This window comes from Spermophilus citellus (assembly GCF_964194105.1).
Source record: "Spermophilus citellus genome assembly, chromosome: 3".
In the NCBI taxonomy this organism is placed as follows: Eukaryota; Metazoa; Chordata; class Mammalia; order Rodentia; family Sciuridae; genus Spermophilus; species Spermophilus citellus.
Window position 1 is genome coordinate 13,335,111 of NC_138184.1, and position 19,031 is coordinate 13,354,141.

The window sequence follows — 19,031 nt, forward strand, 5'->3', positions numbered from 1 at the left end:
CTTGGTTGTACTTTCATCTTCTATGAGATCAGCTTTTCTTAGATTCCAGCTATAAGTGAATCATGCTGATTAGCATTTCTGTGTTCCTTGAAAAGGTGTGGTTTTGATTGGCATCAAGTTCAAATTTTGGTCTCCATAAGTGAAGTTTTACTGGGAGATGGTCACACCATCTTTGTGTGTGTGTGTGTGTGTGTGTGTCGTCTCTGGCTGCTGCCACCCTCATGGCAGAGCTGAGTCACTGTCAAGAGACAGACCATCTGGCCTCTAAATCCCCAGACATTTACTATCTGCCCCTTCACAGAAGTTTGCTGGCCACTCCATTCAAGCAAGTAGGCAAGGTTAGAAACTTATTTGTAAATGCTGGTATATGTGAGTGAATTTTCTTCAGTAAGAGCTTCTTGGTGAATAGAGGATATGAAAGAGAGAAGGACGGTCCCCCACAGGTATCCACAGTTGTGAATATGGTCTTTAAATATTATACCAACGCCAAAAAAATGAAGTAGCAGATTATTATACTTCTACTCTGTCTTGTTTTCTTTCTTTATTGTAATAGTTAGGCATTGTTGCATAACAAGCATTCCTAAATGCCAGTAGTTTAATGTAGTGCTGTTATACAAATGGGACCACATGGGAAGAGTTATTTTGAGCTCGGTTTCATGAAGGAATATGCATGTTTTTGCAGAAGAACTTATGGCCTACTATCACAAAATTGGGTAAGAATCCAGGCATTTTTGCAAGTTACACTAAGTTCATGATAGTTGTAGAAGCAATACTTGAGCAAAAATGGCATATATAAATGGATGATAATGATATTGCTCATTCATGATCTCTCGTGGTTATGGAAAAATTCAGAAAAGGGTGGATAGTTCACTTGGAACAACAGAAAGATTCATTTTTCTAGGCAGCACTAGAAATTTTCAAGTGGAAATGGAAAGATAAGTCAGTAATAAACCACAAGAACTGTCCACCAATCTTCAGTGAGCAAACTCCCTTACACAGGGAGAGCAGTCTTCCATACTTCAGTGATTCCATTTGCAATATGAAAAGCCATATTTTGCGTAGCGATACAATATGCAATGTGCAATGTACAAGTCTATCTCATCGTGTTTACAGCTCTCTCTGATTCTGAGACCAAATAAATCAACCTATTATTTCTTGTTTATTTTCTGTTGCAGCCTTCTCTTGCAGATGGAGATTAAATAATCTGTTTCCCCTGTGACAGTGGAAGATACTGTGGACACCAAGCTCTATAACTGAACACTGATGAAGAGAAGAAAAGCTGCTGCTCAGTCACAAAACAATGAATTCAAAACTCACATTCTTAAATAGAGAAGACACGGACAGTAGGTACAAAGGAATGATGAACTGCAAGAGAAAACTGTGATCCCGGCCTCTCCTCCTGGATAAAACAGTGCAAATGACCTTCATTGTCAAGTGTGACATTTTTCCATCAAAAGAGTACACACAACACATGGCAATGTTTCTTAGTACACACTAATCACAAGTAATTTTGTGTAATCTGTATCCTGAGAAGAAATTATTCTTCAGAAATTCATCTTGTCCCATGAAATAAATGGGAATTTCCACCCTTTCCAATCCATGAATTGAAAACAATTTTGAGGAAGTGTGTCACGGATAAAGGGAAATGCTCTTTGGACGTCAGAGCAGAAAGCTCATGAGGTGACTTACGTATTTTTCTTGGAGAAGTTAAAAATCAAAGAAATGGATACTCCATAAAGCAAATAGGAGGCAGTTCTAGTTCCACAATCTCAATAAAATATTGTAATTTCTTGCTCTGAGGCTTCAAGCCTTGCAATCAGCAGTAGTTTTGAAGGTCCAGGATAATGGGAGCTTTTATAGTTTCTCAAAGAGTGTTTTCAGAGCGCTCTTGATGTCCTTATTCCTCAGACTGTAGATGAAGGGGTTCAGCATGGGGGTGACTACAGTGTACATCACCGAGGCTGTTGCACTTGAGGGTGAGTTTTGGGTCACAGCAGAACTAAGATACACCCCCAGGAGTGTGCAATAGAATAAGGAGACCACAGAGAGGTGAGACGCACAGGTGGAGAAGGCTTTGTACTTGCCCTGAGCTGATGAGATTGCACAGATGGAGGACACTATTCTGGAGTAAGAGTAAAGGATACCACTGAGGGGGCCACCAGCCAGCAACACAGCTGTAATATATACCACCAGGTCATTAAGGGAAGTGTCAGAACAGGCAAGGTGGACCACCTGATTAGGTTCACAGAAAAAGTGTTGGATTTCCAAGTCTGTGCAGAAAGACAGTCGCAACACCATTAAGCTGTGCAATAAAGAATTGAGGGCACTTGTGACCCAGGACACCAGCACCAGGAATCCACAGAGCCTGGGGTTCATGATGAGTGTGTAGTGCAGGGGGTGACAGATGGCCACATACCTGTCATAGGCCATCACGGCCAGGAGGAAGTTGTCCAACCCTGCAAACAACGCAAAAAAATAAATCTGTGTGATGCAGCCTGCATAGGTAATGACTTTACTTTGCATCTGAATGTTCACCAGCATCTTTGGGACAGTAGTAGAAGTGAAGCACATGTCCACAAAGGACAGGTTGGAGAGGAAGAAGTACATGGGCGTGTGCAGGTGGGGGGCTGAGATGACAGCCAGGATGATGGGCAGGTTCCCCAGCACAGTGACCAGGTACAGGGAGAAGAAAAGTCCAAAGATGAGGAGCTGTAGTTCTGATTCCTCTGAAAATCCCAGAAGAAAAAATTCGGAAATCCGTGTGTCATTTTGTGGTCCCATGTGCTTTGATTGACACAAGGAAAGAGAAAATTAACATCATTAATTTTTCTATCTGATTTTTTTTAAAGCGCCACCCCCTCCCTGCACATCTCAGATTAGGAATTCCTGTCCCTCTCCACCTTTTTATCAATGTATCAAATACTCAACAGTTTTAATGAACTATTCTTTTATGAACCTGTGGGATATAAGTTAGGTCCATCCATGATCCAGGCACTGTCTAGGCAGTGAGCCTTTAAAATAAAAGTACCTACAATCCATTCATGCAGAAAAAATCATATGTGAGGAAATGAATCAAAACCAGGAGCTAAAGGGGGGTTTTGAGAGTTTTCACTATAAAAGAATGATACATGTTTGAGCAGATTTTAATTTTATACAGTGTATAAAATTATTAAAACATCACATTGCATCCCATAAATACATAGAGTTGTAATGTATCAGTTAAAATATTAAAAAGACATGGTGAATTCCACACCTATTTATACATATAAAGTACCAATTTATAAAAGTAAAAGGTGAGTGCAGTGACACATGCCTGTAATCCAAGTGGCTCTGGAGGCTGAGACAGGAGGATCATGAGTTCAAAGCCAGCAAAAGCAAGGTGCTAAGCAACTCAGTGAGAACCTTTCTCTAAATAAAATACAAAAATAGGACTGGGGTGTGGCTCAGTGGCTGAGTGTACCTGAATTCAATCCCTGGTACACCCCCCCACAAAAAAAACAATAAATACATGGGGGTAAGGCCAGTGGAGTAAAGCACGGTGAAACGGGGGGGGGGGATTACAAACTGAAGTGGAACAAATTATATTCCATGAGTATTGATTATGTCAAAATGAACCCCACTGTTATGTATGGCTGTAAGGCACTAACACAAACATTAAAAATAAAAAAAGCCTTAAAAATATAAATGCTTCTGTAATTATTACTTCTGTAAGTAATAATTGCTATAAAGAAAACATGTTCAGGTAAAAAGAAGGGTGAATGGAGGTGCTATTTTTTAAGGGTCACAGGTAAGACATTTGAGTAGAGATCTCAGGGCAGAGAGTCAGATCTATGAGACTGTCCTCAGAGATGTGTGCCTGCCTGGAGAAGTGAGCAGTGCAAAGGCCCTGAGGGTGCTGTTATTTCAGAATCAAGCCATGGTGGCAACCAGAACAAACAGGAGGAAATGGAGGAGGGACCAAGTTTGAGAACTGGGAGGAAGGAGGTGGCCTCCTGACATTGCTGAAGGTTGTGATTCTCAAGGTGCAGAGGGTCCTTTGTGCACATGTTGTTCCTTATCTTCTGTTTGAAGCAGCTGTACTGAAGGGTAGTTATATCTGAATAAATGCATGTATGCAGTAAGCACAATCTGATGAGTTCAGACACATGGAACCTTGGTGCCCCTCATGCAGTCTACGCCACAGACACACCCATCACCCACCCAGAGTGTCCTTTTGAGTTTCACTTTCTTCTTTTCTGTGGTAAGAACAATTAGCCTGAGATCTATCCTCATAGCAGGATTTCAAACGTACAGAGTCATTTGTTACTGCCTGGCCCTGTGTTGCACAGCAGGTGGAAATGAATGATCTTATATAAGCCTGACCGGATACCCTCTAAGATCAGCCCACACATTTTTTCCTGGTCTCCCCAACACCACACTGCCCATGCATCCATGAGATCAATAGCCTTATATATCATGTACTTGGAATCATGTGGGATTTTGATTTAAAAGGCATCCTGTGGATCCCTCCTGAAATCTCTCAGTTATTTAAGAATCAGATGGCTGTGTTATAACAGTCACAGTTTGGCCAGACAACAACTGTACAAGAAAAGAAAATGAGAGGCTTACATCCTTAATGAACACAGATGTAAAAATCCCCAACAAAATATGAGCAAAATGAACTCATCAGCACGTAGGAAGATTATTCCCGGTTTGGAATACATGAGCTCCAGGGCCCTGGCTCTGAGGTCTGCTCACGGTATATGAATCTCTACAAAAGTCCGCACCTGCCATGGCCCTCCATCCTCCTCTTCCTGTGATGTACTCTTGTGGACATTCTACCACAGATGCACTTATTCCCCTGCACTCTTCCTTTGCCATTATAAGATGCACGCGAGCATAGATCTTACCTGCTTTCCTCACTTATGCATTTTCACAAAGGAAAAAAATTAGAATGCATAAAAAATAAAATTAATGGTTTGTACAATAAAAAGAATGCCAGGTGAATAAATGACTGCAAAACATTTATTTAATGCAAAACTAACTGCATTAAGTAAAATGAAATTAAAGTTTAAAATAAATTCTCAAGGAAGAGACCTAAAGTAGCAATAATGTAATTCCATCAGCATGAGTCAACATTACATTGGCAAACACCTGGAAATAAAATAATAATAATAGATACTTCTTTAGGACCATTGGAAGAAAAAGAATCTAAAGTTATAATCTCATCCTGTATAAACACAAATTTATTCAGATACGCTTATGACACTAGACACAATTGCAAAAATAAAGAAATTATGCCATCTCTGTGATCAAAATACTCTCAGATCTTCTTTTAGGAGTCTTGTGAAGTACATCCATTACATGTATTATCTCATTTATTCCTCACCTATAATAATATTTATGCCCACGATACATAAATGGAAACTATAAATATAATGAAGCTTTTATGTGTGAAATGTAAGCTATGAGAAAGATGTAAGTAAGCTTTTGTTGAATGCATAGTATATGTTCCACCTGGTGGCAGAAGATAATTGCTGCTCGTCCAAATAGAACCAATCACACCAATCAGAAAGGCAGTGATCAGGAAAAACATAGGCAAGAAAATTGCTAAAGGCACAAGAAGTAATTAATAACTACTAATCATGCAGAGGAACTTTCTGTATTTAGAAAGCTAAAGAGGGAATGAGTCTGCAATATGCTTAGCTGATAGATTTCCCTAAAGTTGATATAAGTTCATACCCTTTCCTCCAAATATTTGTATTCTTATGTAAAAGAAATGACAAACAGCAAACTTAGAGAAAAATCTCCAATTCTTTCATTGAAAGAATAATTTAAAAAAAAAAACAGATGAAATTAATTTTCTTACAAACAAACATTTTGCATGAACAATTCAGAATTGCAGAGGAAGGAAAGGCCAACAAACTCTAACATATATTCAATGTAAGCAGTAAAATAATAATAAAAAAAGATACAAGGTAAAGTTCCTTCTGTTCTTTTGACCTATCAAGTAAAGCTTTTTTATGTGAATGTTAAGTATGAAGAGAAGATCCAGGAAATGCAAGTCTCCAGCTGCTGTTGTAAAGTAGTATTTGTAAGCAAAACACTAGTCAGATATTTGTAAAGGGTAAGAAAATACGCTCAAATACACTCCATGTTAAAAAAATAAAAAACACACTCTCTTCACTCTACATCCCCTAACCCTAATGCTAACTCCCTTGTCATGCTCCCTAATAGAAAATCTCCTTGAATGTAATCTGATTTTATGGGAATGCTTTCTGCCTGTCATTCATGAGTCTCACCCCACTGGTCTTCCCTGCTCCCCATGTCATTGTCCATAGGCTCTATGCACCGCAGAGTCTAAAAGACACTTCTCTTGTTAACACAGTGAATGAATTGAAATTAGTCCAGTAAAGAAACACAGAGGTCTCTGAGCTCTGGGCTGAGCTATCTTGGTTCTCAGGTGACCTCTGGTCCATATTTGCTGACCCTTTCCTGCAGTACCTGTGTCTCAGGATCACCTGGACGGGGTGTCTAGTTCGCAGGACTCTGTGTGGAAGTCTGGATTCCTCCCTGGTTGGTGATGATGGAGACTGAAGCTCTGTCCCCAGACAAGACAGCAGACGGACTGATACCCTGGTCCCCTAAACAGACCTCAAACAACAAAAGAAGCCGCATTGTTCTATTCAGCACCTCTCTGAGGGACAGCATCCCAGGCTCTATTTATAGCTCCCCGTCTCTTCTGAGGAAGTGCAGTTCCTCTTGTTAATTCCAACCCCTGAGTAGTACCTGATGTCCCTGTGGGATATTGGTCTGAGCAGAAAGAAAACATTTCCTGCTCATTCTCTGTTCCCAAGTGACCAGTTAGAAATCAGGTGAATCTGGTCTTTATTACTCCTTGTCCATGAATTTCCCTTCATGGACAACATGGGGAATTTGAGAAACACCAGAATTTTTCCAGGGTCAATATGAATATGAATCACTTGGGGATTTGTGTGAATGCAGATTATGATCAGGGAGGTCAGGGTGGCAGGTCTCCCCGTCCATCTTTCCCTTCTTTTACAGGTTTGAAGAAATTGACCAAATTATGCTATGTACACACGTGAACATACCACAGCGAATTTCCCACATTTATGTATTTGTACCAAGCACCAACTAAATTAAACAATAGAGTGATTTTAACTTTTAATTAGTGCAGCCACCCAATTTTTCAGTTATCTACAGTCATGATTTCTTTTTAATTTTTTAATCAATTGAATCTTACATATTTAAATTTATATCTTTGGAAGTAATGTTATTTGTGCTTCTTTGGAAATGTTACCCTGAAAGTTTATTTACAAATATTTGTTCTGAGGAAATATAAATGAATTCAGAATCAAAGATTTCCTTCCATTTTATTTGATTCTCTCTCCTTTCAGTCCTACCCAAGTTACTGAATTTTTCTTCTCATGCCTAATAGGGTTTCCTTGAAATTCAGTACTATAACTTACCTGTGTTTGCAACTGCAATGTCTAGCACAGTTCTTTAAGAGGCTGTGTAAATAAGGACACTCTCTGAGGTCTGATGTTAAGTGGTTTCTAGAGAAGTGTTATAATAGAAGTAGCTGAAGCTCAAATAAAATAGAAAACTTCCTATATAAACTCCTACTTCAGTTATTCTCCCCAAAAAAGAAAAGCTCTGTAACCAGAGGTTGTAATCACAGAAATAAACTCCAAAGTAAGAATTCTTAAGAGTCCCTTAATGTTTTAATGTAAATTTCTTGGTATAGTCATGAAAATGAGCACCTTTTTGCATTTATAAGTTAACTGTATTTATCATTCTAAATCACAGGTTCATATATTTCAACCATTTTTTAAAAGTTTTTTTTCCTATAAATTCTAGTTTGTTTCAAATAATTTGTTTATGTCTAATTTGCTATTTTGGATTTAACTTAATTATAAAAATGGTTACTAAAATGTTGGTTTCTGTAATATGCAATATTGCTGAGGGCCATTACCAAGTAGGAAATTTCCTTGCCAGCGTACCCCATGTTAATTTCGCTGTTGACATTGCATGTTAGGTGACCCTGCCCAAGGACGAGGGTGGATCCAGGATTAGGGTGTATCCTGCAGTTTGAGGAAGTATCCCAATCCTTGGGTTTAAGGCGTTCCCAGTTTAAGACCTTGGATTTTAGGGAAGTTCGATGTTGAGGATTATTGCTGCTGGAATTAGGGCGTTCCTGCTGCCTAAGCTCCTGTTGAACTCTCGTGAGATTCAGAGAGCATTTTGGGAAATAAGCCTCGTGGAGTAGGTGAATTGGGTGGCAGCAGAACTGGGATTGCCCCAGAACGTGTGTGGAGGCGGTGTGAGTTCGGGAATAAAGAATTGCTGTTTGAATCTACAAAGCTGTGTGGTGGCTCGTGATTCTGTGCCCAGCCAAGACTGCGGCATTTGGTGGCCCGTACGGGGAACGTCTGAAACTTGGAGGTAAGTGAAATTCCTCGCCCCTGAGGGAAGGCGAGAGAATGGGTGACTATTTTAAAAAACAATGTGTTCTTGTTTTGATTTATTTCGTTTTTGTTTCAAGCTGCCTGTCCCTAGAAATTTCTCAGGCAAACTGGGAAAAATGGATGGCTGAAGGTTTGAAGTTTGTCAGCCCAGAGAAAGAGAAAATTGATACAGCGAATTTTTATTCAGTTTTTGTTTCATTCAGTTTCGGTTTTGTTCTGTGTTATCTTATTGGGTTGCGTTATTCTTATAGAAGATTAGAAATTAGTAAAAAAGAAACCGAAAAGGTGTTAAGCAAAGTGTTAGAGATTCAGACCATGGAGAAAGACATTTTAGATCAAGCAAAAGAGAAGGTCTCTCGAGCTAGTCAGACAGAGGAAGAAAATTTAAAGGAAAAGGGGTTATTAGGAAAAAGGCCACAACAAGAGGCTGTTACTAACTCCGTTTTATTACCAGAGGGCGTAATTCAACCAACAGCCCCACCGATGGAAACAGCTGAGTGGCCCTCAAACCCCGTAGTTGATAAGTGGGATCCTGAGACAGGACCTCAAAGATTAGCATGCCCTGTACTTGAACAGGTAGGAGGGCAGCGAATTCACCGTGCTTTAGATTTTAAAACAGTGAAGCAGTTAAAGGAGGCTGTAACAACCTACGGTCCCCAAGCTCCCTTCACGGTAAGCATGGTCGAATCCATTATTAACTTGGACATGACGCCAGCAGATTGGGCTAGCATGTGTAAATCTGTGCTAAATGGAGGACAATATTTGTTATGGAAAGTTGCCAATGAGGAATTTTGCACGGAGACAGCTAGGCGAAATGCAGCAGCTGGTTACCCTCAAAGAAATCTAGAAATGCTTTTAGGAAAAGGACCTTATGAGGGTCAACGGCAACAAATTGAATATGATCCTGCTGTATATGCACAAATTGCTGTAGACGCAGTTAGGGCATGGAAGACTTTACAAGGACATGGAGATTCACAAGGTCAGCTATCTAAGGTAATACAGAGACCTAATGAACCTTACGCTGACTTTGTAGATAGGCTTATTCAAACAGCCGCCAAAATTTTTGGGGATACAGATCAAGCAATGCCATTAATAAAACAACTTGCTTATGACCAAGCGAATCGTTGCTGCAGAGAGGTTATTAGACCATGGAGACATGAAGACTTAAATACATATATTAAACTATGTAGAGATATTAATGAACAAGGGCAAGTCTTGGCAGCTGCAGTACAACAGGCTTTAGATGCCAGGCCAGAAACATGCTATAATTGCGAACAAACAGGACATTTTAAAAGGAGTTGCCCTATAAGAGGAGGTTTTAACAAAACTAGAAATCAAAGGAATAGAATACCGGGTATTTGCCCACGATGCCGTAGAGGGAGACATTGGGCTAATGAATGCCGTTCTCAAACCACCATAGAAGGTACTCCGTTATCAAAAAACAGACAAGGATCAGGTATTTACCCACAATATCGTGGAGAAAGGCATCAGGCTTCATTGCCAAAAAACGGAGTGAGGGGCCCAATGCTCCGGGGCCCAAAACCACAAATATACGGGGCAGTGGAGGAACCCAGCAACACCATCAGGGTGGTGCCCAGGACACATTGTCCATTAAATCCCTCATCAGACAAACCCGAGGGAGCGCAGGGTTGGACATCTGCGCCTCTGCCAGAGCAGTATTAACTCCAGAGATGGGAGTTCAAATCATTCCTACAGGAGTAAAAGGACCTCTTCCCCAAGGAACAGTAGGCTTATTATTGGGACGTAGTTCATCTACATTAAAAGGACTTATGATAAGTCCTGGGGTAATTGATCCCGATTATGTAGGTGAAATAAAAATTATAGCTAGTTCTCCAGGAGGTATATCAGTAATTTCACCTGGAGATAGAATAGCACAGTTGTTAATAATACCCAGCCTACATAATAAGTTCTCTAGTCATAATGTAGAAAGAGGTTCTAAGGGATTAGGCTCCACAGGTGTAGACTGGGCTATGTTGTCTTTAAATTTAGATTCTCGCCCGATGCTAAAACTAAATATTCAAGGGCACGAGTTTAATGGGCTACTGGACACAGGTGCTGACCTTAGCATTATATCTCGTCGAGAATGGCCAAAACATTGGCCATTACAACAAGCCACTCAAACGCTTCGAGGCCTAGGAGTGGCTACTAATCCCCATAGAAGTTCTATGGTATTAGATTGGAAGGATCCTGAAGGATGTGAAGGAACTATACAACCATATGTTTTGGATCACCTTCCTATTAATCTATGGGGACGAGATGTCCTGGATCAACTAGGTTTGATGTTAACAAATAACATCAATTCTAATGCGCCCACTACTAGGGCTAGACAAGGTGTTAAGAAAGAAAAAAGATTAGGAAAACAAGAACAAGGTTTAGCAGCACCAATTCAATTAGATCAAGGAACAGACAGACATGGGTCGGATTTTCAGAAAGGGCCACTGAGACAATCAAAATTACTTGGAAATCAGAAAGACCAGTGTGGGTTCCTCAGTGGCCCTTGACTAAAGAAAAGATACAAGTAGCCCATGATCTGGTCAAACAACAATTAGCGGAAGGACATTTACAACCTTCCGTATCTCCCCATAATACTCCCATTTTTGTCATCAAAAAGAAATCGGGTAAATGGAGATTATTGCAAGATTTAAGAGCCATTAATAATGAGATGGTTATTATGGGACCTGCTCAATCAGGGATTCCTCAATTGTCTGCTTTACCAAAAACGTGGCATGTTTTATCTATAGATATTAAAGATTGTTTTTTTTCGATTCCAATTCATCCCGAGGATAGTCCACGTTTTGCATTTACTATCCCTGCATTAAATCATGAAGGTCCTGATGAGAGATATGAGTGGAAAGTACTCCCTCAAGGTATGGCTAACAGTCCAACTATGTGTCAAATCTATGTAAATAAAGCAATCCAGCCACTTAGAAATCAAAATCCTGAACTAAAAATATTTCACTATATGGATGATGTATTATTAGCACATAAAGATAAAAACATATTGCTGGAATGTTATGCCACACTTACGAACTTATTAAAAAATTATAATCTAGAGATAGGAATAGATAAAGTACAATTAAATTTTCCAATTAATTATTTAGGAGTTCTATTATCCTCAACCATGGTCCGTCCACCGAAAATTCAAATACGAGTAGATCAACTCAAATCACTCAACGATTTTCAAAAGTTATTGGGAGACATAAATTGGATAAGGCCTTATCTAGGCATACCAACAGGAGAGTTGGGACCTTTATTTGATATTCTAAAGGGTCCATCAGATCCTAATTCACCCCGAATGTTAACTCCTAAAGCTAGAAAGGCATTAAAAATTATTGAAACTTATATGGAAAATATGCATTTAGATAGAATTGATATAAGTTTGCCTTTATTATTTATTGTACTACCAACAAAAAATATTCCTACAGGAGTATTTTGGCAAGAAGGTCCATTATTGTGGATACATTTATCTTATTCTCCTAACACTATTCTTACTAGGTATCCTGAGGCTGTAGGACAATTAATACTCAAAGGAATAAAAACAGCAAAGGGAGTGTTTGGAATTTCTCCCAATAAAATTATTACTCCATATACTATGGATCAAATTGATGAGTTAGCTAATGAGCTAAATACTTGGGCAATAATCATGTGCAAATCTAATGTTTCATTTGATAATCATTTGCCATCGAATCCTTTGTTGTCTTTTTGGTCTAAGCATCCTGTAATTTTTCCTAAAATGACAAGGAAAACACCTATCATGAATGCTCCAAATATATTCACTGATGGGTCTAATAATGGTACAGCAGCTGTAGTTACCCCTGATCAAACTTTTACGTTTTTAGTACCCAAACAATCAGCTCAAAAGGTAGAGCTTAATGCAGTTTTACAAGCTTTTGTGATGTTCAAAGATTCTGTATTTAATTTATTTTCTGATAGTCAATATATAGTTAATGCTATTAATTCCCTTGAAGATGCTGGTAGGATTTCCCCTTCCTCTACTGTTTTTTCTTTGTTTTCCACTATACAAAGTCTAATATGGGACAGAAAAGATCCATTCTTTATAGGACATATTAGGGCACATACAGGATTGCCTGGAGCCCTTAGTTTGGGCAATGATTTAGCAGATAAAACTACACATGACGTACATATTTTCTCTACATTAGAAGAAGCTACAAATTTTCATAAAAGGTTTCATGTCAATGCTAATACTTTACAAAAGCGTTTTAAAATAACTAAGGAACAAGCCAGGCATATAATAAAACAATGTCAAAATTGTGTGACCTTTCTACCACAAGTTAATCTTGGAGTCAATCCTAGAGGACTGATACCTAACCATATTTGGCAGATGGACGTCACACACTTGCCAGAATTTGGAAAATTAAAATATTTACATGTTACAGTTGATACTTCTTCTGGATTTTTGATGGGCTCCCTTCATGCCGGAGAAAAAACTAAAGATGTTATAGCTCATTGCTTACAAAATTTTGCCACTGTGGGTGTTCCTAAACAGTTAAAAACTGATAATGGTCCTGGTTATACATCTGCCTCTTTTAAACAATTTTGCTCATCATTCGGTATTACTCATATAACAGGAATCCCATACAATCCACAGGGACAAGGCATAGTTGAAAGAGCTCATCAAACTATTAAAACGTACCTATTAAAGCAAAAAGAGGGAATTGGTAAGGGGTATATATCCCCCAAAGATAAACTTAAAATAACCCTTTTTACTCTAAACTTTTTAAATTTGGATTCATCAGGACTTAGTGCTGCGGAAAGACATATGTATCCGAAAAATGTACATAAGCCTAAGGTACTTTGGAAAGATGTTCTAACAGGACAATGGAAAGGTCCTGATCCAGTTATTGTCTGGAATCGGGGTTCCGTCTGTGTTTTTCCGCAGGGAGAACAGCAGCCGATTTGGATTCCAGAGAGATTAACTAAAGCAATTTCTACAGAAAAAGAAGATGATTTGACTCAAATCCATAACAGCTGATATCCAGAGCTCCAGCTTGGCTATTCTTACATCTGCGACAGTGATTAACCATGGTGCTTTTTTCAATATCTATTTTATTATTGCATTTTTCCCACATCGTAAAGTTCTATTTTATTTTTGAGCTCATACAAACCTAGGTTAATGTTTTTCTGATCAGTTTTATTTTTTGACTGTGTTTTATTTTTTGACTAGAGTTTTTAAACATTCTAATGGAGATTTCACCTAGGTAAAACTACAAGGCCTTTATTGTCTTATGTGTTGTATGTTATGTGTGCACATTTCTGTTTTGTGTTGTATGTCTGTATGTGTGTATGTCCATATTTCATATTTGAGGAGCGCTCATGAAATAATGGATCCGAATTTTTTTTTTATTCACGTGATTTAAATGCTTTAATTTTAATTAGGTAAACAGCTGTTAATGATTGTTTTTAATGGTGGTTAACAGATCTTTTGTTTACTAATTTAAATTAGGTAAACAGCTGTTAAGGATTGTTTTTTAAGGAGGTTAACAGATCTGTTAGTTTACTTTCACCTTTCCTTTTCATTATATTTAATAATTCTGTTCAGGATAATGTCTCTTTAGCATCATTGCCAGAATTCCCATCTCCATCCCAGTGCCGGTGAAGACTAAGATAAAACCAAACTACAGCTTCTATGATAGTCATCACAGTAAACTGCATAAACTGATGCATCAATGAAATTAACTCAACAAGTAATGCTCAATCAAGGACTCGATTTACTTTGGGAGGAAATGGACATATTGATAGACTCCTCCGATTTGAACTGCCTGCAGAACTTGCCTGGACTATATATCAGTTGCATGCATTGTGAAATATCATCTGATGCAGCGAATTGTGGTACTGCTGGCATATCTTTGCTGATGGTGTCACCAGTGATGCAATTTCCTTGCCAGCGCACCCCATGTTAATTGTGGTTGCTGAGGGCCATTACCAAGTAGGAAATTTCCTTGCCAGCGTACCCCATGTTAATTTCGCTGTTGACATTGCATGTTAGGTGACCCTGCCCAAGGACGAGGGTGGATCCAGGATTAGGGTGTATCCTGCAGTTTGAGGAAGTATCCCAATCCTTGGGTTTAAGGCGTTCCCAGTTTAAGACCTTGGATTTTAGGGAAGTTCGATGTTGAGGATTATTGCTGCTGGAATTAGGGCGTTCCTGCTGCCTAAGCTCCTGTTGAACTCTCGTGAGATTCAGAGAGCATTTTGGGAAATAAGCCTCGTGGAGTAGGTGAATTGGGTGGCAGCAGAACTGGGATTGCCCCAGAACGTGTGTGGAGGCGGTGTGAGTTCGGGAATAAAGAATTGCTGTTTGAATCTACAAAGCTGTGTGGTGGCTCGTGATTCTGTGCCCAGCCAAGACTGCGGCACAATATATTATACATTTCCCCTAGATTTTCATTTGTTTTTTGTCTTAACAATATTTATGTGGTGTGGTGTGACAAGCTGATGCGTGTGTAGGGCTCATAATGACCAAAGCAGGCCTGCTAGGGCAGGTGGGTCTTGCTTTCAGTGCATGATCTTCACAATGACTTTTTTACAGTTTCTTCCATATTTAAGGCATGTGTTTGCTTTGGCTTCATCAGACAATCCAGGGTAATGTCCCTATGTGGAGTTAGTCTGTTAGAAACTTTCCATGTGGACTTTACTTGGAGATATGTATTAGCTAATATCTCTCTCTCTCTCTCTCTCTCTCTCTCTCTCTCTCTCTCTCTCTCTCTCTTGCCAGTGATGGTGGTAGACACTGTGGACACCAAGCTGGGTAAGAAAACAGAATCCTGACAATGACAAGAAAAGCCAAGGCTCAGTCACAAAGCTCACTGCTCTGTTAAAGTCCACATCAGCATGAAGGGCAGTTGAGATGGTGAGGTCTGCAGGCAGGCAATCCACAAGGGCAAAACTGTGGTCTTGGAATTTCTTCTAGAGGGCTGGGGTCATAGCTCAGGGGTAGGGCGCTTGCCTAGCATGCATGAGGCATTGTTTTGATTCTCTGCACCGCATATAAATAACAAAAATAAAGGTCCATTGAGAACTACATAATATATTTTTTTTTAATTACACAAGAGGCCTTGGTTGTCAAGTGCGATTTCTTTATGGAAGGAGTACAATGATACATTATGGCTTCTAATGTCAACAAGAAAAAAAATAACTTGTGATTTATGTCATTTGAAGAGAAATTATTATCCAGAAATCCATGTTGACTCCTGAGATAAATGGGAATTACCATATTTCCAATCCAGTTTTGAAGATAACTTTGAGGAAATACAGAAATGATAGAAGAGATGTCAGAGAGGTTTAGATGCCAGAGACAGCACAAAGCTTAGCAAGGAGAATTAAATAACTTGTAGAGAAGTTGAAATCAAGGAAACAAAAACTCTAGAAAATAAATAGAAGGACCAAGTGGCACTTCTACAAAGTTGGATCAAAATCATTTAATTTCTGGCTTTGAGCTTTCAAGTCCTGCAATCAACAGGAATTTTTAAGATGTAAGAGTTTTTAGAGTTTCTCTCTCAAAGAGTGTTTTCAGAGCGCTCTTGATGTCTTTATTCCTCAGACTGTAGATGAAGGGGTTCAGCATGGGGGTGACCACACTGTACATCACCGAGGCTGTTGCACTAGAGTGTGCATTCTGGGTCACAGCAGAACTGAGGTACACTCCTAGGAGTGTGCAATAAAATAAGGAGACCACGGAGAGGTGAGATGCACAGGTGGAGAAGGCTTTGTACCTGCCTTGAGCTGATGAGATTGCACGGATGGAGGACACTATCTTAGCGTAAGAGTAAAGGATACCAGCAAGAGATCCACCACCCAGCAGCCCAGCTACAAAATAGAGCATCATATTATTTAAGAAAGTGTCAGAACAGGCAAGGTGAACCAACTGATTAGGTTCACAGAAAAAGTGGGGGATTTCCATGTCTGTGCAGAAGGACAGTCGCAACACCATTAAGCTCTGTAGTAAAGAATTCAGGGCACTTGTGACCCAGGATGCCAGAACCAGCAACACACAGAACTGGGGCTTCATGATGATCATGTAGTGCAGGGGGTGACAGATGGCCACATACCGGTCATAGGCCATCACAGTCAAAAGGAAGTTGTCCAACCCTACAAGTAATGTGAAAAAATAAATTTGTATGATGCAGCCTTCATACGTTATGGCCTTGCTCTGTGTCTGGATGTTCACCAGCATCTTGGGGATGGTGGTGGAGGTGAAGCAGATGTCCACAAAGGACAGGTTGGAGAGGAAGAAGTACATGGGCGTGTGCAGGTGGGAGTCTGAGATGGTGGCCAGGATGATGAGCAGGTTCCCCAGCACAGTCACCAGGTACATGGACAGGAAAAGCCCAAAGATGAGGGGCTGCAGTTCTGGGTCCTCTGAAAATCCCAGAAGAAGAAATTCCAAAATCTGTGTGTTGTTTTGTGGTTCCATGTGCTACAGGTGAACACTAGAAAGAGAAAAATACAACCATTTTTTTTTTTGTATCAGATCTTTTTAGAAGATCCTCTGTGTCATCTCTGATTAGGAGTTCCTGTTCCTCTCTGCCTTGTCCTCAATATATTGCATATTCTAAAGTTTTCAGGAGCAATTCTTTCATGCTTCTGAGGAATATAAACTGTTAAAATGATGTTCCTGACACTGTCTAGGCAGTGATACCTTCATTATAAAATCACTTATAATTCAATCCTGAAGAAGAAATATTAATAGGTTAATTAGTTCAAATAACAGAGCTAAAATGAGATTTTTAATAATGTTTATACCATAATGTGTAAGGTACCACATAATGAAAAGGTACATGCTTAGAGACAGAGACATTTAAACATTATAAATGTATCCATACATTGAAACAGCTCACGGCATCTCATAAACATGTATGAGTTAAAAACAAAAGAAGCAGCGATTGTTCAACATATACAGTGCAACTTCCCTGGATCAAACATGACAGGTGATAGGGAGAGTAGGCAGAAGTGCTACTTTTTATAGGGGTGCAGGAAATACAGGTAAAGAAGTTGGGACTTGAATAGACTTCAAGGAGGAGGGGACCCATGTGTTTGTCTGCAGAAACCTGTGCTTGCCTGCAGGAGCCCACCTGGAAGTGTGAACAGAGCCGCAGCCTTGAGGATGGGGCTCGCTGTATACACCCAAGTTCCAAAGGGAGCCATAGAGGCAGCCAGGAAAGCAAGAGGGAGGTGGAGAGATTGTGTCTGAATGTGGAAGGAGCTGTCCTCCTGGCTGCTTCTGCAGAGGTATTAAGTTTCTCAATAAGCAAAGGGTCTTTGGACCACACATTGTCTCTTTTGCTTTGTTTTAAGTAGCTTTGTTGAGGTGCAGTTGATATATGAAGAACTGCACGTGTGCAGTGTGCATGGTTGGATGTATTTAGATATATGCAAACCCTAGTGACCTCATCACACATCCCATGTTTTAGACACAACTACTGATTCCCAGAGTGTCCTTGTGTCGCTTCTGGTTTTTATTTCGTTTTTCCTGGGCTAAGAGCATTTAACATAAGACTTACCCTAACAGTAATTTCATTCATGCACAATATGATACAGTTAGTGTTTGACAGTAAGTCACAGAGCAAGCATCTAGAAACCCATCATCATATATAAGTCTAACTTTATAACCATTAAAATAACTCATGTGTCTGTCCTCCACTACCCCATCACCACCATCGTATTCTGGCATCCAAGAGTTTGACTATTTTAGTTATTTAAGTGCAATTTTGCATTATTTTGATTTTCTTTTAAAGTTTATTCAAAGCCAACTGTTCTTTTGTTGGTGCTGGCTATTGAACCCAGGGCCTTGTGCATGTGAGGTAAGCACTCTACCAACTGAGCCATAACCTCAGCCCCCATTATTTTGATTTCAAAAGCATCTGGTTAATCCAATTGAATCCCTCTTGAGTTCTCTCTGTAGGTTAGGATCAGTTGTCTGTACTGTGAGAGTCACAATTTGGACAGAGAAGGGCTCTGTAAGAAAAGATCCTTCCAGGTCAATATTCCTGATAAACATAGATGCCAAAATGCTCCTCAAATTCATAGGAATACCAAATTCAATAGCAGTTAGAAGCATGATTCTCTCCCCCTGCTTCCTTCCTTTACTAAACTTTGTGAGATGTATTTATAGTTTTTTAATGTGTCTTGTGTTGAATTCACTGGTATATTCATGTATGTACATAGGAAAGTTTGGGAGAGGGAGGAGGGAAATGCTCAGAACTGAATTAGAGCAAATTAAATTCCTTGCTTTTGTGCTTATGTCAAAATGTATCCCACTGTTGTATGTAACAGAAATGAATCAATAAGAAATAAAAAAAATAAATAGAAATATTATTCCTACTTTTGAACATAAGAGTTCAAGTGCAGCTGCTCTGAGGACTGCTTACTCTGTAGCAATCTATAGAATCCTGCATCTGTCATGACAACCTGTCCTCTTCCACATAGGATTTATCCCCAAGGGTGTTATAGCATAGGTGCATTTATTTCATTGTTGTCTGCAGGGTTTGGGAGTAAAATTTAAAATCCAAATGAGCAGAGATC

At 39.4% G+C, this 19,031-nt stretch overlaps 1 protein-coding gene across 1 annotated transcript; it reads right to left on the reverse strand.

Annotated features, from left to right (window-relative positions):
- Nucleotides 1-1,854: 1,854 nt before the first annotated feature.
- LOC308644082 (olfactory receptor 7A17-like) lies at nucleotides 1,855-16,923 on the reverse strand (the record flags this gene model as incomplete). The annotated part of the gene is made up of 2 exons (XM_081284777.1): nucleotides 1,855-2,515; nucleotides 16,646-16,923. 2 exons carry the CDS (start codon nucleotides 16,921-16,923, stop codon nucleotides 1,855-1,857), a joined length of 939 nt encoding a protein of 312 aa, XP_081140903.1.
- Nucleotides 16,924-19,031: the final 2,108 nt, after the last annotated feature.